Source organism: Chiloscyllium plagiosum, chromosome 5 (genome assembly GCF_004010195.1).
Source record: "Chiloscyllium plagiosum isolate BGI_BamShark_2017 chromosome 5, ASM401019v2, whole genome shotgun sequence".
NCBI lineage: Eukaryota > Metazoa > Chordata > Chondrichthyes > Orectolobiformes > Hemiscylliidae > Chiloscyllium > Chiloscyllium plagiosum.
Window position 1 is genome coordinate 82,593,540 of NC_057714.1, and position 22,301 is coordinate 82,615,840.

General features: G+C 41.5%; 1 protein-coding gene across 3 annotated transcripts in view; it reads left to right on the forward strand.

The window, feature by feature from the left end:
* Positions 1–9,565: 9,565 nt before the first annotated feature.
* Positions 9,566–22,301, forward strand: part of LOC122550048 (myosin-IIIa-like) — a 284,716-nt gene continuing 271,980 nt past the window's right edge. The window contains exon 1 of one of the 3 annotated variants that reach the window (XM_043690484.1): positions 9,566–9,618. In XM_043690484.1, the coding sequence (XP_043546419.1) occupies positions 9,599–9,618 (20 nt within the window). In that variant the 5' untranslated portion in view covers positions 9,566–9,598. The remainder of the gene's footprint in view (positions 9,619–22,301) is intronic. The other 2 variants (XM_043690481.1, XM_043690483.1) reach the window with 2 other exon arrangements.

The window sequence follows — 22,301 nt, forward strand, 5'->3', positions numbered from 1 at the left end:
GGGCCAGACATGGGGCTAAGGACGTGGCATGGGGCGAGGGCCAGGCATGGGGCTGGGGGCCAGGCATGGGGTGAGGGGGCCAGGCATGGGTCTGAGGGCAAGTCATGGGGCTGACAGCTAGGCATTGGGCTGAAGGCAAGGTATGGGGCTGAGCGCCAGGTATGGGGCTGAGGGCCAGGCATGGGGCTGAGATCCAGACATGGGACTATGGACGTGGCATGATGCAAGGGCCAGACATGGGGTGGGGAGCCAGGCATGGGTTTGGTGGCCAGACATGGGTCTGGGGGCCAGGCATGGGGCTGAGGGCCAAGCATGGGGCTGAGGGCCAGGTATGGGACTGAGGGCCAGACATGGGGCTAAGGACGTGGCATGGGGCGAGGGCCAGGCATGGGGCTGGGGGCCAGGCATGGGGCCGAGGGCCAGTATGGGGCTGAGGGCCAGTATGGGGCTGAGGGCCAGGCATGGGCTGGGGGCCAGGCATCGTACTGAGGGCCAGACATGGGGCTGGAGGCCAGGGATGGAGCTGGGGGCCAGACATCGGGCTGAGTGCCAGGTATGGGGCTGGGGGCCACACATGGAGCTAGGGGCCAGGCATGAGGATAGGGGCCAGGCATGAGGATGGGGGCCAGGCATGGAGCTGAGGGCCAGACATGGGGCTGAGGGTCAGGAATGAGGATGGGGGCCCGGCATGAGGATGGGAGTAGGGTTTGAGGCTGGGGGCCAGGCATGGGGCTGGGGGCCAGGCATCGGGCTGAGGACCAGGCATGGGGCTGGGGGCCAGGCATGGGGCTGGGGGCCAGGCATGGGGCTGGTGGCCAGGCATGGGGCTGAGGGTTAGGCATGGGGATGGGTGCCATGGGGCTAGGGGCACTCCATCCTCTCCACCGATGCCCTCGCCACTGTACCTTGCCAATTCAGACCCCACCGATGCCACTGGATATTGTACCATCCCAAACTCCACTCTGATGCTGCCATGATTCTGCTTCAAGCCTATCTTACCAATGCCGTCGCTGGTGATGCTGTTGGGTCTTATATTGGTCCCAACCCCACTTCTGCTACTGCCTCCATGAATCTGCACTTGACACTGAGGCTGTCTGGACCCAAACGTGCCTTCCACGCTGCCCACCACAAATCTTGCTGCTCGGCCCATTCACTGCCGCCAATGCTGCCACCACCAGCGACCTCTTCACCAAGAGGCAAATAGAATAAAAAAGAGAAAAAACTGAGAGAAGAAAGAAAAGAAACAAAAATAAACTTGGACAGAGGGATGAGACCAGGGCTCAGAAGACCTCCTTCACAACCACTGACCGGAAGTGGTTGTCAAGTGGACTCTGATTGGTAGCAGCATTACATCAACAATGCACCCATGAATACTGATTGTCAGTTTACTGCCAGGCTTTGTTTAAATTTAAAACCAGGCAGATTGACTCTGATTGATCTGGTTATTGCTGTGTTAAAGAAACCAGCCAATTCCTGTCACCTATTTGTGGAGTTGACATGGGTGCACTTTGCAAACATGTTCTTTCTGACGGTCGAGAATAAGGGCCCTACATACTGAAAATCCAAAATTGATTTGCACACTCCAGGTTATCTAGCAAATGGTGTCCATTTGAAGCGTCACATCTAAAGATGGACATTGTGTTGCAAGTTTTGCAACTGTTGGCTGTTTGAGCTTGGTCAGTGCTTTAGTAGTTGTGAACAGCTGGTGGGATATGCTGTTTGATATAATCCACCAGTCTTTGGGACGTAAGGACTACATACCCAGCATCATTGAAGACTTCAAGCTATTAAAAGGGAAAGACAGAGTAGAAAAAGAAAACATGTTTCCACTGTTTGGGATTCTGGAAGAATGAGGCATGGTCTGAGAATTGGGGATAGTCTGTTTAGGAAGCACACGAGTGTTAGATGTTTGAGCTCTCTTCCACAAACTGCAGAGGATTCTGCATCAGTTGTTAATTTTAAATATGAGAACTTTTGTTCAGCAAATGTTTTTAAGGACTATTTAAGAAAGGTGGTAAGTAAAAACCAGGGAACTATAGACCGGTGAGCTTGACCTCGGTGGTGGTCAAGCTGTTGGAGGGAATCCTGAGGGACAGGATGTATATGTATTTGGAAAGGCAAGGACTGATTAGGGAGCGTCTACAGGGCTTGGTGTGTGGGAAATCATGTCTCACAAACTTGATTGAGCTTTTTGAAGAAGTAACAAAGAGGATTGATGAGGGCAGAGTAATGGACGTGATCTATATGGACTTCAGTAAGGCGTTCAACAAGGTTTCCCATGGTAGACTGGTTAGCAATGCTAGATCGCATGAAATACAGGGAGAACTAGCCAATTGGACATAGAACTGGGTTGAAGGTAGAAGACAAAGGGTAGTGGTGGAGGATTGTTTTTCAGACTGGAGGCCTGTGACCAGTAGAGTGCCACAAGGATCAGTGCTTTTCTTCATTTATATAAATGATTTGGATGTGAACACAGAAGGTATAATTAGTAAGTTTGTAGATGACACCAAAATTGGAGGTGGAATGGACAGCGAAGAGGGTTACCTTAGATTACAGATGGAGTTTAATTTAGATAAATGTAAGGTGTTGCATTTTGGGAAAGCAAACCTTAGCAGGACTTATACATTTAATGGTCAGGTCCTCGGGAGTGTTGCTGAACAAAGAGACCTTGGAGTGTAGGTTCATAGCTCCTTGAAAGTGGAGTCGCAGGTAGATAGGATAGTGAAGAAGGCATTTGGTATGCTTTCCTTTATTGGCCAGAGTATTGAGTACAGGAGTTGGGAAGTCATGTTGCGGCTGTACAGGACATTGGTTAGGCCACTTTTGGAATATTATGAGCAATTCTGGTCTCCTTCCTATCAAGGATTTACAAGGATGTTGCCAGGGTTGGAGGATTTCAGCTATAGGGAGAATTTGAAGCGGCTGGGGCTGTTTTCCCTGGAGCGTCGGAGGCTGAGTGGTGACCTTATAGAGATTTATAAAATCATGAGGGGCATGGAAAGGGTAAATAGACAAGGTCTTTTCTCTGGGATGGGGGAGTCCGGAACGAGAGTGCATAGGTTTAGGGTGAGAGGGGAAAGATATAAAACAGATCAAAGCGGCAACATTTTCACACAGAGGGCGGTGTGTGCATGGAATAAGCTGCCAGAGGAAGTGATGGAGGCTGGTACAATTGCAAAATTTAAAAGGCATTTGGATGGGTATATGAATAGGAAGGGTTTGGAGGGATGTGGGCCGTGTGCTGCCAAATGGGACTAGATCAGGTTGCGATATCTGGTTGACATGGATGAGTTGGACCGAAAGGTCTGTTACCATGCTGTACATCTCTATGATTCTATGCATTGAAGGGGCGGCACAGTGGTTAGCACTTCGGCTTCACAGCACTTGGGACCTGGGTTTAATCCCATCCTCAGGCAACTGTCTGTGTGGAGTTTGCACATTCTCCACGTGTCTGTGTGGGTGTCCTCTGGGTGCTCCGGTTTCCTCCCACAATCCAAAGATGTCCATTATAGGTGAATTGGCTATGCTAAATTGCCCATAGTGTTCAGGGATGTGTAAGTTAGGTGGATTAGTCAGGGGTAAATGTCAGGGGTAAATTCCTGAAGAAGGGCTAATGCCCGAAACGTCGATTCTCCTGTTCCCTAGATGCTGCCTGACCTGCTGCGCTTTTCAAGCAACACATTTCCAACTCTAAATGTAGAGTAATAAGATAAGGGGATGGGTCTGGCAGGTTTACTCTTCAGAGGATCGATGTGGACTTTTGGGCTGAATGGCCTGTTTCCCTGGATTCTAAATACATATACTATGTTACTCATTTGTAAAATAGGCAGAATGTCTTTTTTGGTTTCGCCTTGTTCATGGCAAATAGTACTGATGTTGCTACTGCATAGTAGCAATGTGAAACAGCTAGCCTCAATTCTCGCTCATACTTATAGGTACCTTAACTTACTAGGGTAATGTGAGATAGACTGGTGAACAAATGGCTCGGGCATATTTACAAGGCCTGCAGTAAGAACAATCTTACAAGATGTGATACTATAGGAATCCCAGTGTGTATACTGACCAGTGAAGGTAAGTTTACACTGAAGGTAGGTTTGCATCAGAAGTAGTACAGAATCCATTTTTCAACTGGAACATCAAAGAAAGGGAGCTTATTTCACCAATCTTTTTCAAGCATGAATTTAAGTGCAGGATGGAGCCCATTGAGAAATGGAGGGAAATTCTTACATGTAGCTGCAGATGAAAGTATAGCAAAAGAATCGTCTACATATTCAGAATATTCGAAGGATTGGAGGTTAGTTATCATTTAATGGAAGACATATTTCTCATGAAATCTGACAATGGGTGCATTCTCCCTGGCAACACCTCTACCAATCAGAGTCTACTTGTCAACCAGTCAACACTCATGCAGTATGAATGGTGGTTTTTCCTTTATTTTGGTATTCTTGTGAAATGTCCTGATGATAACAAAATGAAAGCTTAGATGAAAATGTGTATTTTTTTCAGCTGTACTCTAGTTCTGTACAATCAAACCCCTATTTGTACACCCGAGACAGAGGTACAAGAATCAAATTTGAAATATCAACATCATAGTTCACCTTGTTGACAAGACAAGAGCAGGTAAGCTTCGTATGAAATTAAACCTAAAGATGTGCTGGTTCTCATTTTGAAATGTATTGATAATGTAAAACTGGGAAAGAATCCGACAATTGAATAGGCGCTTATGCAAGTTAAAGATTGAAAAGCTTAGTCTACTCTACACTACACTTAATCTGAACTGTGCAATTTTCTTTCACTTTTCAACTTGACCCACTGCAATGCTTCAATCATAAACAGAATCTGTTCAAAACACACCCACACCATAAGGTCACTAAAGTGGAAGGAGTTTAGCACACAATGAATGATATTACTAAATATGTAATAAACTACTCTGACTATGTCCTCTCTGAAACCAAGGAGTTTGGCCTTACACATCATTTCAATTTTGGTGTACCTTCAACTCACAACAAATTCCTCTACTCCAAGAAACTCCATCACAAGCCAATGCCCACTGAAAATGATGAGTCCATGAATGTGTGCCTAACTGATCTAGCACAGATCCAGCTTATTGCTGGATTTTCTGAATGACTTGTCAGTTTTCACATGCAGCGTTAATGTCTAGTATTGTTATGATGCCTCAAAGTCAACTTGCATTTACATACCAATAATTCTGACAAAGGCAGTGGAATAGTCATCCTTAACGTGCATGACTATACCTAAGAAGGGCTTATGCCCGAAACGTCGATTCTTCTGCTCCTCAGATGCTGCCTGGCCTGCTGTGTTTTTCCAGCAACACATTTTTCAACTCTGGTCTCCAGCATCTGCAGTCCTCACTTTCTCCCACTTTTATACCTAATACATGCCATACTTGATGTCAATTCCAAATTTGTATCCATCTGGCCTGCCATTCAGCATGACCGGACAACTTTCCTGGAAAACAAGCTAAAAAAAAAAATCTGTTGTACTTGTGTAAGTCAACCGACTGCTGAATGATCCCATGTGATGGAGTTTATCCTCACGGCTCACTGTGTCCTAGTATCAAATTAAAAACCAAAAGAATTGCGGGTGCTGGAAATCAGAAACAGAAACAGAAATTGCTGCAAAAGCTCAGCTGGTCTGGCAGCATGTGTGGAGAAACATCAGGGTAAATGTTTAAGGTTCGGTGACCTTTCATCAGAACTCAGGCCATTCTGAGGAAGGGTCACTGAAGCAGAAAGGTTTACTCAATGTCTCTCCACAGATGCTACCAGACACATTGAGCTTTTCCAGCAATTTCTGGTTTAGTTTCGCAAAAAAATTTCTTTTTCAGCCCTATAGTATCTATGACCCAGCTTTGTACAACTTGAACTGGCCAATTGGTTGGGCAAATTGTGATATGCATTTTCGAGCTAGTTTTCCACTTACACAATGAAGGATTCCATTATACTTGAGAAGAGCATATTAACATCAATGCAGTATCTATATGTTCATTTGACATTGCTATTCTATTCTCAAACATATCACTCAAGGAAGCCATAAAAATCTAAACTGCAACACTACATCTTGCCAATCTGGATACATCACCATTTCATGAATCAGTATTTGTTGAACTTAGAAAGTCGGCAACATGTACAGTTGAGTTCAGTTTCGATGATATGCATACCCAAATAGATACAAACCATGAGATCTTCACTGGGTTTGGCTCTTACAAATATCTCTGTTGGATGTCATGAGAAACATGTCTTTGACGAAGAAACACCTAACATACAACTGTTGCATATTTCCAATAGGTAAAACAGATACTTGCCACATTTGAATTTGCAGCTGCATGTAAGAATATTCTTGTTGTCTTAATGGGCTTTACCCTGCATTCCAATTTGTGTCTGTACAGTGATTGGAACTATGGCCAATTAGATTTCATTGACTACGAGATCCTTGATTGAGGCAGTTAACTTGGGCCAATCAGGGAGCCCTGGCTGAGAGATATAAATAGGAGATTCAGAAGGTCTCCTCAATCTAGGGACTGGCACTGGCTGGTCACAACCTGTGTACTGTGCACATGTAAATAAAGGGTGACATGGTGATGGGATTTCAGCCTCTGACCAGTTATTTCAGTTTGGAAGGGAACAGTTAACTGATTTAGTTCTAGTTGTAGAGTGGGCAGTTCTTTACTTTTGTCTATTGCTGACTCCCATTTACTAATCAGCTTATGCACAGCTGTTTCCCAATAAGGCCAATCCTATACTGTATGGAGCTGTAGGAATCTCAAATGCTGAAATAGGGCACAAAGACATCCTCTTGGATATTGGTCACCCTGTTCAGTTAATTTCTCACTATATATCACAAATTCATGGAGGGCTCTGAGGTCCTGAAACATGGCCAGTCCACCTCTGATTAACTGGGAAGGAAATCCTTCAAAAAATATTAACTTTAATGCAACTTCATTGAGCATATTGAATAGCCCTCTTATGCAAAGTAGGTAATCTCACTGGATTATTCTATTTTGGATTAAGAATTCTGATTTCAAAACTTCATATTTAGTTTCTCACTAATAGGTAAAGGTCACTAATGAAATTTTCTGCAGATTCTCCTAAAAGCTGAACTCTTCTGTTAAATGGTGGTCTTCAAGTATATTTTTTGTCCAGAATTGAAGCAAACATCAAAATCATTTAAGACATCTACATAAGCATATGTACTCTCTAATATTCTGTTGATTAATAACATTGCTTCAGTTGAATCCATTAAATATTGGAGTGTATTAACTGTTCAGCTTCAGGGTTTGGATTTTACTTTCAAGGCAATGATGTATCTTAAGAACTATTGCCCCTCAATCTTGTGTTCTGTATGGTCTTTCTCTGAACTTAAATCTTTGTGAAAGCATTATCTTTTTTTTCCTCACTACTTCTATTAATTCATATTCTTGTAGAGCTGGTTTAATTCTGTATCATCTTAGTACTGCTTGTGATCTTTTGTACCTTAGCTCATACTCTTGCATTCAAACATGATGTTTAAATTCAATAACTGTACAGTTTACTAGTCTCTGTAAAAGTATTTCCGATATTGCCAATTTTTATACATTCTGTTTTGCAGTAATATTGCATTAATCTTTTCAACAAAACATTAAATTCTACAAGTAGTGATTTATTGCTTTCAACATTCAGAATTCTGTTTCTTTGCAATATTGTATCTCTGTACTGCTTGCTGGATTTTACCACCTTTTTTCTGGGTTTTGCTGCCTTTTCAACTGATTAAAATGGTGGTTAGCTGTCTTTTTCATGATTCCCAATTTCTGCAGCCAAAATGGAGATTGCTCAATATTTCAGAAGGAAACTGGTCGATTTCCTACTTTATATAGTTTAAGACAGCAAGCATTTTCTTCGACACTTTTTTTTAACATTATAAGTGCCACAGCCAAAACAATCTTCCCTCTGAAATCGCTGTTTAATTCACGAATACTGCTTGTTTCTCCTTTTTTTTAAACAACCTTTTCAGAGATGCTATTACACACCTCTGGAATAAGTGTGACTTGAATCAGAACCTTCTAGCTCAGAGGTAAGGGGCACTACCACTAGACTACAAGAGCACTCATAATAAATAGGATGCTCAGGAGCTGGACTGAATGCACCAGATCCCTATGAAGGCTAGTGTAGTACTCATTGTCTCCACCTGCAGACTGTGTATGTACCTACAGTGTGGGTGCAGCTCAATGCAACATTAACATAACTCCTTCAGAACCATTACTTATACAATATGGTGACAAAGGGATGGCATCATTCTATGTCAACATCATAACATAGACTTGGAAAATTAGCCAACATGTTTTACATCATACTATATTTTGCTCCTGAAGTTCACATAACAGAAGTTTAAACTTTTTTTAGTCACTTGTTTCCTAGTCTCATTTACTTTCTCTTGGCTTGACATTAAAAATTTTGATAATATGTTCAAAGTCAATGGAATGTATAAACTGTTGTGGAGGAAAATTGGCTGCCCATTTGTTTGGTTCCCATTTAGTTGCTGGCATAGATCAGTTTAGAGCTGAAAATGTGTTGCTGGAAAAGCGCAGCAGGTCAGGCAGCATCCAAAGAGCAGGAGAATCGACGTTTCGGGCATGAGCCCTTCTTCAGGATTCCTGAAGAAGGGCTCATGCCCGAAACGTCGATTCTCCTGCTCCTTGGATGCTGCCTGACTTGCTGCGCTTTTCCAGCAACACATTTTCAGCTTTGATCTCCAGCATCTGCAGTCCTCACTTTCTCCTCGATAGATCAGTTTAGACCTATTTCTTCACATCCTGTAAAAATGTTATAGACAACAAGAAAAGTAAATGCTGGCAGCTGTTTAGCTATTTCCAAGGTTTTTGTCAACACTTCACTCTATTGTATATTCCTGTTCAAGAGTAGTTTACTTATTGGTTTTCACAAGGCAAAAGATGAACTTTGTTATTTACCTGACTTTGCTGCCTGTGAATAATAGCATTGTGGGTCTACGTACAGCATGTGGACTGCAGCTCACCATCACCTTCTCAAGGGCAACCAGGGACAGGTGATAAATACTAGCTAGTCAGTGACCCTCTTGCCACATGAGTGTATAGAAAATAAACATAAATAAATAAGGGTTACTTGGCGGGTCTTTTTATTGTTTCCAGCTTGGCTAATTGAAAGCGGTTTACTCATCAACATTATGTTTCGCATTATTGTTACTATCACTAATGCATCCACATCCACTCAACTAGCATTTACAGCTCGGGCTGTGGAGATTTGTGCTCATGGAAATGGCAGCGGTGTCATCTACAAAAGGAGCTCACTCCTCTGCTAGAATTCTTCATATGAACAATTGGTCCCCGCACACATCGCTTGATGTAGAATAGTCCTGATGTGGAGAAAAGAAGCTGTGTCACCAGCAATCATGTAACTTCATCCCAGGAGGAATTTGTCAAAGATCACCAAATCAGTAAGTCACCCGTGTTCCGTAGGCTCAAGGCGTGTTGAGACGAGAGCAATGCCTGAATTTCAAATGAAATTTAAATTTTAAGAGATTGCTTGTGTACTTTGGGTTGAATTTACAAATTTCTCTATCATTAATGAATCTCTATGTGCATAAGTAAGTATTAAATTTCTAATGTTGCAACTATCAAGAAATTTTTAACAGTATTTTTTGTCAATCTTGAGTATTGTGTAGATATGAAAGGAATCAGACTACCTGTCGTTACCAATTAGATTGGAGCTAGGGCCTTCTTGTGGAATTAGATGTCGGTCATTTCAGCTATGATAGAGGAAAGTAATGATCTGGAGTAAGTGTCACTGATATTCATAAATCATATACCACTGGAGGTGGCCATTTAGGCTAGCATGTCTATGCTGGCTCTTTGAAATAGCTATCCAATTTGTCCCACTCCCCTTCTCTCTGTCCATAGCATTTGCAAATGTTTCCTTTTCAAGTTTATATCAAATTTCATCATGCACCTTACGTGAGAGAATAATGAAGCCAATTTGTGAGTGGACTTCTTCAGCAACATATCAGCTACCTATAAAATTCAGCTGATATCTGCTGCAGGTTGATTTGTTAATTGTATAGAAACTGTACAAATTAAGTATAGGGTGAACTGCAATTTCTTTATGTTTTCAAATATGAAGTGGTACTCTACTTATTAATATTCTGGTATTTTGTAATGCTTCACTATTTAATCAAACAATCCTTGAAATTAATCAGGCAGCCTTTAGAACATAGTTAATGGACTGCTTTATTTTATTTAACAATTCACTTGAATTGGTGATTTGATTAATGGGAGTTCAATGTATTGATTGTTGTTAAAAAAGTTCAAGTGATAATTTACCTCAACTGACAAATTGTTTATAAATTTGAGGTATTAATTATTAGTTTAACATGTTTGTGTGTTTAACTTTCACATTTCAAGATTATTGTGGTAAAGTATGTTACTCAGTCATATCACTATTTTCTTTACAGGAGTTCATAATTAAAATGACTCACTTAACAAGAATAATTATTCTGAGTCGATTTACAATGTAACTATGTAGAGATAACAGTAATAATAAAGTATAATTAGTTTATTGCACAAAATTGACTTGTATTTTATCTGGATATATTAATTTATTTAGTTGTATTTCATCTGTTTGATGTTGTTTACTTTAAATGTTTATTAGAAAGTAGAAACATTAATCTAATTGCCTGATCACAGCAACAAATGATAAAGAAATCCTTGACTGTATATTTGTTCAAAAGAATGGTGAACATGGAAAGATTATGGGCGGCACGGTGGCACAGTGGTTAGCACTGCTGCCTCACAGCGCCGGAGACCCGGGTTCACAAATGATAAAGAAATCCTTGACTGTATATTTGTTCAAAAGAATGGTGAACATGGAAAGATTATTTGTTCCAGTTGTGACTTGTTGATAAATTGATCAGCAATGTGCTACCCCCAACGAGCTTGCCTGTGGATTTACTGTTATTCAAGCAGCTACAGAAATGAAAGAGACTGATGTTAAGCCTTCAGTTAAACCTAGGCATGCCATGGACTCAAGCACCATATGGTCTTATGATCAAATTATACTGCAGCTTCTCCCTAGTGGCTTTCAATGAATAAACTACAGTTTAACTGGAATTGTAGTTTCTGATCTGACAAGTGTATTGGATATTAGCAAACATTGAAAGGTGATTTTTGATACCTTTAAAAGAAGTTAACTTTTAAAGATTTAACTCTCATCAAAATTAGAAGTGGTGGTAGAAACAGCAACATCCAAGAGTGACTAACAACAGATTATTAGTACACTTCTGTGTAAGAGTGCCTCACAATTACACCTCCCCTCAAATATTCATTAATTTAAAAAGCTGAGACGACTGTCAGTGGATTTAACTTTCCTCCACTTATCACCCAAGGTGTGTTTGTATTCTGAGACACGGATCAGAGGGAAAAGGGATTGAGGTGCATAGCACTGGCTTTCCATATATTTTGAACTTTATGCACATATTCAAAATTCATGCACAAATCTGAGGCCTCTTCCAAAGGGCAAAAGACCTTACATTTGAAAAAAGGGTTAAAGTATTTAAGTATGAAATTAATAAGTTGGAAACGTCATCAATATGTCACTTACCTTCTATCAGGTTTCCCACTTGAAGAGTCATAGAGCTGTACAGCATGAAAATAGACCCTTTGGTCTAACTTGTCCATGCGGACCAGATATCTTAAATTAATCGTGTCCCACTTGCCAACATTTGGCCCATATCTCTCTAAACCTTTCCTATTCATATACCCATCCAGATGTTTTTTAAATGTTGTAACTGTACCAGCTTCCCTGCTTCCTCTGGCAGTTCATTCCATACACGCATCACCCTCTGCGTGAAAAAATGGCCCTTTAGATCCCTGTTAAATCTTTCCCCTCTCACCTTAAATCCATGCCCTCTTGTTTTGGATTCCCCTACTCCAGGGAAAAAGACCTTGGCTATCCACTTTATCATGATTTTATAAACCTCCATAAGATCACCTCTTAGCCTCAGATGCCCTTTGATCAGATGGGTCAATAGGCCAAGGCAGATGGAGTTTCATTTGGATAAACCTGACCTGTTGCCTTTTGGAAAGGCAAGTCAGGGTAGGACTTATACACTTAATGGTAAGGTCCTGGGTGTGTTGCTGAACAAAGAGACCTTGAAGTGCAGTTTCATAGTTCCTTGAAAGTTGATTCCCAGATAGACAGGATAGTGAAGGTGTTTGGTATGCTTGTCTTTATTGGTCAGTGCATTGAGTAAGAGGCTTGATCTCAATAGGTTGTATAGCAAATGAACTTCTGTGCTTGTACCAGACCTGTCAAAGCAGAGGGCTTGCTGACTGTACTTCTGTGTGGAATTGAGGTTGGAATCTGGAAGGTAGCAAACTCAGAGCCATTACTTCAGCTGTAGGCTTTCAGGGCTACAACCTGGGTACAGTTTACTTCTCTGCTTTTCAGGATAAGTTTGCTCGCTGAGCTGGAAGGTTCATTTTGGGTCCGCTACATGGATGACACCTTTGTCATCACTAAATGAAACAAATTAGAGGAAACCTTCAAGACCATCAATAATATCCTTAGTGGCATAAAATTCACAAAAGAGGAGGAAAACAACAACAAATTGCCATTCCTTGATGTCACAGTAGAGTGAACAAACAATGGGGAACTTCAAACCAGTTTCTACAAGAAAACAACACATATGGACTAAATACTGAACTACAGAAGCAACCATCCCAACACCCACAAACAGAGCTGCATTAGAACATTATATCAATGACAATGCAGCACTGAGGAGCTATGAAGAGCAATGGAAAATCACCTTTACAGTGTATTAAAAAAAACGGGTATCCAATGAAAACAGTCCTCTGATTTCTCAGCAACAAACCCAAACAAGTAGACAAAATGCATCCAGAAACCCAAGCCACTCTCCCCTACATCAAATACATCTCAGAAATGACTGCCAGATGACTCAGACCTCTTGGCATCATGGTAGCCCACAAACCCACCAACATACTGAAACAGCAGCTAATTAACTTGAAAGACCCTAATCAGATAACAAGCAAAATGAATGTCATTTACAAAATACCTTGCAATAACAGTAACAAACACTATATTGGACAAACAGGTAGAAAATTACCCACCAGGACACATGAACATCAACTAGCCACAAAAAGACATGACCCACTAGTATCCTTACGTACAGATGAGGAAGGACACCACTTCAACTGGGACAATACATCCATCCAAGGACAAGCCAAACAGAGACACGCACAAGAATTCCTAGAAGCATGACATTCCAACCAGAACTCTATCGACCAAACTTAACGATTTCGACCCCATTTACCACCCTCTGAGAAAAGGAATAGGAAACAACATCACCAATGCAGGAAATGACATCACCAACCCAAGGAACCCGAAACACATAAATAGAAAGTGGGTCACTAACACCAGTGTTTCTTCAAACATGCTATTAAGCTTCTTCATTTTGCTTGGATGTGCTAGCCCCCTTGTGATAGTCTGTACCTGACAAGGCTGAGTTTAGATTCTTTCAATTGTTTCATATTTTGGGTACATTCTGCAGGCATCCCATAAAAAATTGGATAAGTATCACTGGATATATTTGACAGTGAGCCAAGAAAGAAACCATGTGTTTCAATGAGCCAAGAAAGAAACCAATGGCACATTGAGGGAATGAATGGACTTTGTTGGCTCCATTAATTAGTACATTCACTGATATAGGTAAACATAGATAACAATTATGCCATACAAACAAGCAATGCCCTGACAAGATCCACTAAATCGAATAAAAAAAAAGGTTGTCCAATAGAAGTATCCTCTCCCATGTCAACTTGCTAAGAAAATCTTTAAAGCTGTTCAAGAGGTGAAATGTCCCCAGTGGCTCATGGGAGACTCTGGCATATAACCGGCCACATTGAATTCAGGAAGGGACTGAACACACCAAGAGACTTTGTCATGATTATACAGAGTCGAAGTCAAGTCTATGGAGGGAGGGCATAAACCTTCAAACAACAGAGATGAGTTTTCAAACACCATGTGAAAGAGTGTGCATAGTCAGCATTGGACTTAGTCATTTGGAATGCATCTAATTTGAATAGACTGTTTAGAAAGAAAAGGAGAAAGTGAGTTCTGCATATGCTGGACATTCCTGATGAAGGGCTTATGCCCAAACTGCTCCTTGGTTGCTGCCTGACTTGCTGTGATTTTCTAGCAACACACGTTTTGACACTGTTTAGAAAGAGAACAAAAGAAACAGACAACTTAATTTCCTCATTTAATGTTTGTTACTGAGTTGATTCCAAAAAAATTGTGTCAAAATGAAATAGTGAATGCATTGATTTTAATACTTTTCGAATGACTTTTTGATATGTTAGATGACACCGTAAAATGACCGATACCTTTATGTGATGTCAGAGAATGTATATGAAACTTTTTACATGTTGTCAGAAAACTTCAACACTAAGTAACATGATGGAGCTGTGCAAAATCTCATTAAATACACTATGTCAAAATATGGTGAATATGAAATATATGTTTCAATGAGCCAAGAAAGAAACCAATGGCACATTGAGGGAATGAATGGCCTTTGTTGGCACCATTAATTAGTACATTCACTGATATAGGTAAACATAGATAACAATTATGCCATACAAATCTGCATTTGATTGTGAAATCCAATGCTGCTTTGTCACCTGAGATTGCATTTGAATTATAGAATCACTAGACTGTGGCCATTTGACCCATCGAGTCCATACCAATTCTCTGAAAAGAGTCTCACCCAGACCCAATCCCATGGCTAATCTGACTAGCCTACACATCCCTGAACACTATGGGAAATTTAATACGGCCAATCCATCTAACTTGAACATAGAGTCATAGAGTCTCACAGCACGGAAACAGACGCTTCAGTCCAACCAGTCCATGCTGACCATAATCCCAAACCAAACAAGTCCCACCTGCATACTCCTGGCCCATATCCCTCCAAAACTTTCCTATTCATGTACTTATCCAGATGTCTTTTAAACCTTTTAATTATACTGGCATCCACCCCACTTCCTCTGGAAGTTCATTTCACACACAAACCATCCTCTGTGTTAAAAATTCTCCTCGTATTTTTTAAAAATCTCTTTCCCCTCACCTTAAAAATGTGCCCCCTTGTCTTGAAATCCCTCATCCTCAGGAAACGACAACTACTATTAATAGAGTCATACAGCTGTGGGAGGAAACCCGAGATCCTGAAGTAAACTCATGGAAAATGTGTAAACTCCACATGGACAGTCACCTGAGGATGGAATCAAATCTGGGTCCCTGGTGGTATAAAGCAGCAGTATTAACCACTGAGCCACCGTGCCACCCCACATTTCCAGCAAAAGCATTGGCAACTATTTAAGTGATAGAACCAATCATCAGGAATCGGAACTTCACAGTAACACTGACTGAAATTGCTTCTAATTTTAATCTCATTCCAAAGATAGCATCCAGGCAGAAAGGCCACCAGATTTCCTGCCCCTGTATTGTCTCCTCTTAGTGGGTTTCTAGTTAAGCTGCTCTTAAATCTTTAATCTGACACTCATTCACTCCTCAATTTTATCCATAACCTGCTTCATCATGCTATGTGTTTTAAAGGCCATAAGGCCATTCTATTGCCTGTCCTTCCGCCAGGAAAGAGAAAAACATGGTTATGGTGCACCAGTTAAAAGGTTCCAGCCACTTATGGGGCAGTCACTTTTTAGCAAAAGAGCAGAAGAAGCTGCGCAGATTCAGATTGTCAGCAGTGAGAAAGGCTCCCAAATTTGGGTACTTTCTATGAGGATGCTGATGGCAGAACTGAGTTCCAGTAGGATATTGAGGACATGTTCTTGGGTAGTGAGCCCTGTGTGAGACAGGTGTAGTGCAAGCAAGGAGCTAATCCTCCACTGTCCAAGATCTCCCACAGAATGCAGTCAAAGTCTCAATGACCTCACAACAGTCACCAAGGTTAGTCAAGTATTTGAAGCAAGTGCACATTGTCTGTCACTTTAGCTTCACTGATCTTTTTTGTCTGAACTGCAACATTTCCATACAAAGAACACTCTCTTTCAAATAGTCAGCATCTTTCTCACTCAATGCCATCCTTTCAGTTCACTGTCCCTGCCACAATAGATTCTGCTATGTTGCAAGGGCAATTCAAAAGGACAAGAGACTTTAAAACTTCATTAATATGGCAGGCAGTCCAGCTAAAGTCTTATACAGCTGCAACATGATTTCCCAACCAGTGAAGGCAAGCATGCTGTATGCCTTTTACCACCTTATCTACTTGTATAGCCATTTGCAGGTAGCTATGGACTAGCACTCCAAAATCTCTGTATATCAGCGCTCCTAAGGGTCCTGCTATTTGACCTTCCAAAATGCATCACTTCCCAGTTGTCCAGATTCAACCCTGTCGTCCATTTCTCCACCCAACTTTCCAACTGACATATATCCAGCTGTAACCTTTGGCAAACTTCCTCACTATCCTCAACTGCACTGATTTTCATGTCATCTGCAAATTTACTAATCAGACCATCTACATTTTCATCCAGATAATTTATATATGTATATATTACAAACAACACATGTCCCAGCACTGATCTTTGCCACTGGTCACAGACTTGCAGTCAAAAAACACCCTTCTTCAATTACCCTTTGTCTTCTATGAACAAATTGATTTTGTATTCAACTTGCCAACTCACCATGGATCCCGTGTGACTTAATCACCTGGACCAGCCTACCATGAGGGACCTTGTCAAACGCTTGAGAAAAATCGACATGAACAACATCCACTGCCCTACCCTTATTAATCATCTTTGTTATTTCCTCAAAAATGTCAAATCCGTGAGATGAGATTGCACAAAACCATGCTTTCTATCCCAGTAAGTCCTTCTTTTCCAAATCCTGTCCCTAAGAATCTTCTCCAATGATTTCCCTACCACTGATGTAAGCCTATAATTTCTTGGATTATCCCTGTTGCCCTTCTTAAACAAAGGAACAAAATGGCTATTCTCCATTCTTCTAGGAAACCACCTGTGGAGAATGAGGATACAAAATTCCCTGTCAAAACCACAATAATCTCCCCCTTTGCCTCCTTTGGTATCCTGGGATAGATCCCATCAAGCCTTGTGGACTTATCTACTTTAATATTTTTCAATATACCGTCATTTACATGCCCTGAAATATCAACCCTTTACCCTTACCATCATTCATGTCCTTGTCGTTACTGAATATTGATGCAAAATACTCATTAAGAAAGACCTCCAAAATTAGTTGTGAATTACAACAGGATCTGGACCAGATGGGCCAATGGGCTGAGAAGTGGCAGATGGAGTTTAATTCAGATAAATGCGAGGTGCTGCATTTTGGGAAAGCAAATCTTAGCAGGACTTATACACTTAATGGTAAGGTCCTAGGGAGTGTTGCTGAACAAAGAGACCTTGGAGTTCAGGTTCACAGCTCCTTGAAAATGGAGTCGCAGGTAGATAGGATAGTGAAGGCGGAGTTTGGTATGCTTTCCTTTATTGGTCAGAGTATTGAGTACAGGAGCAGGGAGGTCATGTTGCAGCTGTACAGGACATTGGTTAGGCCACTGTTGGAATAATGCGTACAATTCTGGTCTCCTTCCTATCAGAAAAATGTTGTGAAACTTGAAAGGGTTCAGAAAAGGTTTACAAGGATGTTGCCAGGATTGGAGGATCTGAGCTATAGGGAGAGGCTGAACAGGCTGGGGCTGTTTTCCCTGGAGCGTCGGAGGCTGAGGGGAGACCTTATAGAGGTTTACAAAATTATGAGGGGCATGGATAGGATAAATAGACAAAGTCTTTTCCCTGGGGTCGGGGAGTCCAGAACTAGAGGGCATAAGTTTAGGGTGAGGGGGGAAAGATATAAAAGAGACCTAAGGGGCAACCTTTTCACGCAGAGGGTGGTACGTGTATGGAATGAGCTGCCAGAAGGATGTGGTGGAGGCTGGTACAATTGCAACATTTAAGAGGCATTTGGATGGATATATGAACTGGAAGGGTCTGGAGGGATATGGGCCGGGTGCTGGCAGGTGGGACTAGATTGGGTTGGGATATCTGGTCGGCATGAATGGGTTGGACCGAAGGGTCTGTTTCTATGCTGTACATCTCTATGACTCTAAGACCTCTCCCACTTTTTCTGGCTCCGCACAAAAATTCCCTCCTTTGTCCTTGATTGCAACTACCTATTCGCTAGCTACTCTCTTGCTCCTGGTATAAATGTGTTGGGATTCTCCTCAATTCTACAAGGACATTTGATGGCCCCTATTAGCCCTCTTCATTCCTTGTTTGGTCTTGATGGTATTACTGATCCTATCTCTCCACATATATCAGTCCCGCCATCTCAGGAATCAGTTTGATAAACTGATTCCTGAGATGGAATTCACAAAATTATACTCCCTCAATTCCCAGCATTTCCTTCCTCAGATACGGAGACCAAGAATCTAGTTGAATACAATACTCCACTTGTACTTAACAATGTCCTGCGTTGTTGCCTGCTCTTCTGCTAAAGACCTCTTGCTATAAGGCCAACATACAATTTGCCTTTTTCCTCGCCTGCTGCACTTTCAACATCAGCTTCACAAGGATATTCAAGTTTTTTTTGCACCAATACCTTTCTCAGTTCATTACCAAAAGTGGATAACCTCACATTTATTCACGTTTTACAACAATTGCCATGTATTTGCCCATTTCCTTACCTTGTCCAAATTGAAATGAACCATCTTTGCATCCTCCTCAAAGCATACCTCGCATACCACCCTTGTGTCTTCTGAAATCCTGGAGATATCTTATTTAGTTCCCTCGCCAAATCATTAGAATATAATGTTAATAGCTGGGATCCCACCAGTCACTGCCTGCTGAAAAAGATCTGTTTATTCCTACCCTTTATTTATCCATTTTAGTATACAACCTTCAACTCAGGCACTTTAATTTTGAATGCTAATCTCTTAGTGGGAACTTATGAAAGCCTTCTGAAAGTCTAGGTAAATCACATTCCATTGGGTCCACTTATCCATTCTACTAGCTGCATTCGCAAAAACCGCCAGCCGCTTAGTCGAGCTTACATTCCTTCATAAATTCATGCTGCTTCTGTCTGACGCTGTCACCATTTCTGCTACTGCTGCTACAGCTTTTATAAGGGCATTAATAGCTAATGTTTCCAGCAGAATATCAGGACATCTTTATAGTAATTTAGATGCTTTGTTCTAAAGGTACAGTTATTCAACCAAGTCAGTTAGCGAACTAAAACTTCACATAATACATGATTCTTGTTTAAATATAAAGTGCCTTTTGGAATTCAAGCTGCAAATTTCAAACTTTTTGCTTACTTCCTTGAAGCAGATAGACAGAACTTGAATTGCATGAAGTGTAATTATGCAAAAACACAATTGCTTAACCCAGTCCCTCTGGTATGTTTAATTGTATTAAGCCAGCAAGACCAGTTCCTCACGAACAGTTATCCTGTTAATTGTCTCACTACTAGAAATTCAAATTGAATCATTTAAAAAAACATTAAGCAAATTCATAAAATGTTACTTCAAACCAATAAAATTAAAACAAATGTTGCATCATACCCTGAAAATTGGCAGCATTATCAAAATCTTACAGTCCCAACCAGGAGAAAGAAAATGTACTGACACTGATTCCTCTCATTACCCAAAAATAATCTCAATTTATTTCTGTAAAATTCTGATGTTTAAGGGCCTCATCAAGAGGAGCAGTCAAAAGTATCTGCTATCAAAGAGAGCTATCAAGCCATTTAAAAGCTCCTGCCCTTCAAAACTTTGGAAGAATATGTTGGAGTGTTAAAACAAATACTTGCTTGCCCAATCTATGGACTTTACAGCTTCCAATATTGGAATACCTCTGTATTCACAACCATCTATTATTACATGAGGGTATCTACCATTTCACAGTTGGATTGGCAGTTACAAGTAGTTATATAGAGTCTTTCTGGGGCTGGGAATTACAAGGGATATAGCACTTGGTTGAAATATTTGTTGCTGTAAGCATTTAGTTGAACAAATATAAATATAAGAAATGGGCCTTTATTAAGAAGAGTTTCTTTTTTCAATATAGTAAAGTCTGCAGTAGATACTTTTCTAGAGGTTTTCCCACATGAGAGGCAGTGGGAAAGCTGATGGGATGGGTAGGTTGGTGCCAGAAAGATCTTCAACCCTTTCTTACCACCTCAGAAATTCAGTTCTGGGCAGGAAGAGATGTGATCAACCTTCTCTTGCCCCAGCCATTCACTTAATGACAATTTAAAGGCCTCATCTTGTTAGTCCTACAATTACTTTGGTTCTCTGCAGAATGAGATAAAGTTAGCCTAACCAACTGCAAACCAATGAGGGTAGGCTATCAGTTTGGGCCGAGCATCCTGCAACCTGAACTAATTTGTATCAAGGGATTTATCCTTCTTTCCATCTTTATTCTTCTTCTTTCTTCTTCGTTATTATTATTATTCTTTATTATTCTTCTTTCCATCTGTCTGTAACCCGAAGCCTGAAGCATCTCACCACATTAAACAACACCTACCTTTCTTAGCATTGATCCCACAACCGGGAGTCTGGGATGATGGTAGCCCATCAGTTGTAATGGCCTCCATAGTGATGCTGCCAAGTTTTGGAGATGCTCATCTCTGAATTGCAGTCAATCAGCTAATTGACGCAAGGTCTGGTGAGCTTTCCTCCATAAAGCTTTCCCACTTTTAGACAATGCAAATTAGAAATATTCCACCTTTAATATTTTATTCCAGAGAACTTGATTTTGTTTCATCTGAGGCCTGTCCATAGGTGAATTAGCATGTTGGATGAAAAGACAAAGAATGGTAGGTGGTGAACATGGGTTGACATTCATTGGTACTAAGTTGGTACAGGGGCAATAAATTGCCATGAGGTGAGAAGAGGGACATAAACTGGCACGGAGAGTATGAGTGGCCATAGTTTGTGAGGGGCATAACTTGGCAGATGGTCATTAGTAGCCATGTGGGAGCTGAAGGCCTGTTTCTGTGCTGTCCTTCTTTTTTGTTCTTTGTTCTATCTGGGTAATTTAGGGTGCATAGCCTGGCAGAGAATTGTGGAGGGCAATGGAGATTGGTTAAGAGAGCCTGAGGTGGCATGGATGGGGCCATGGGTGATTGGTGGAGGATGTTCCATGTTCTATTTTTTAGTTTAATGTAAATAAAGGGCATGGAATGTACAAAAGTGCTCAATGATACAGGTTCCTTCTAAGTTCCTGAATGAGGAAGAGGACAGAATCACAGAATTGTTATGGCTCAGAAGGTGGGTATTGAGCGTCTGTGCCTGCACTGGCTAATGAAGTGAACACCATTGCCAAGTGCCAAACTTGTACAAAGCTCAACTATAGGCTTGTGTGACACCTCCCACATGTCAAGGTGCACCTCCACAAATGTCATCTACTGTGTCCGGTGCTCTTGATGTGGTCTCCTCTACATTGGGGAGACAGGACGCTAACTTGCGGAATGTTTCAAAGAACATCTCTAGGACACACACACTAAACAACCCCACCAGCCCATGGCCGACCACTTCAACTCCCCCTCCCACTCGGCCAAGGACATGCAAGTCCTGGGCCTCCTCCCCCACCAAATCCTAGCAACCCAACACCTGGAGGAAGAATGCCTCATCTTCCACCTTGGGACCCTCCAACCACATGGGAACAATATTGATTTCATCAGTATCCTCATCTACCCTCCCCTAAACCTATTCCAGATCCAACCCTCCAACTTGGCACTGCCCTCTTGAACAGCCCTACCTGTCCATCTTCCTTCCCACTTATCTGCTCCACCCTCCGCTCCAACCTAATCCCCAGTACCTGATCAGGTGTACCTGAGAACGCTGTGGGAAGCTTGAGAAGTGATTGCTGGGCCTCTTGCTGAGATATTTGTATCATCGACAGTCACAGGTGAGGTGCCAGAAGACTGGAGGTTGGCAAACGTGGTGCCACTGTTTAAGAAGGGCGGTAAAGACAAGTCAGGGAACTATAAACTGATGAGTCTGGGCAAGTTGTTGGAGGGAATCCTGCGGGACAGGATGTACATGTATTTGGAAAGGCAAGGACTGATTAGGGATAGTCAACATGGCTTTGTGCGTGGGATATCATGTCTCACAAACTTGATTGAGGTTTTTGAAGAAGTAACAAAGAAGACTGATGAGGGCAGAGCAGTAGATGTGATCTATATGGACTTCAGTAAGGTGTTCGACAAGGCTCCCCATGG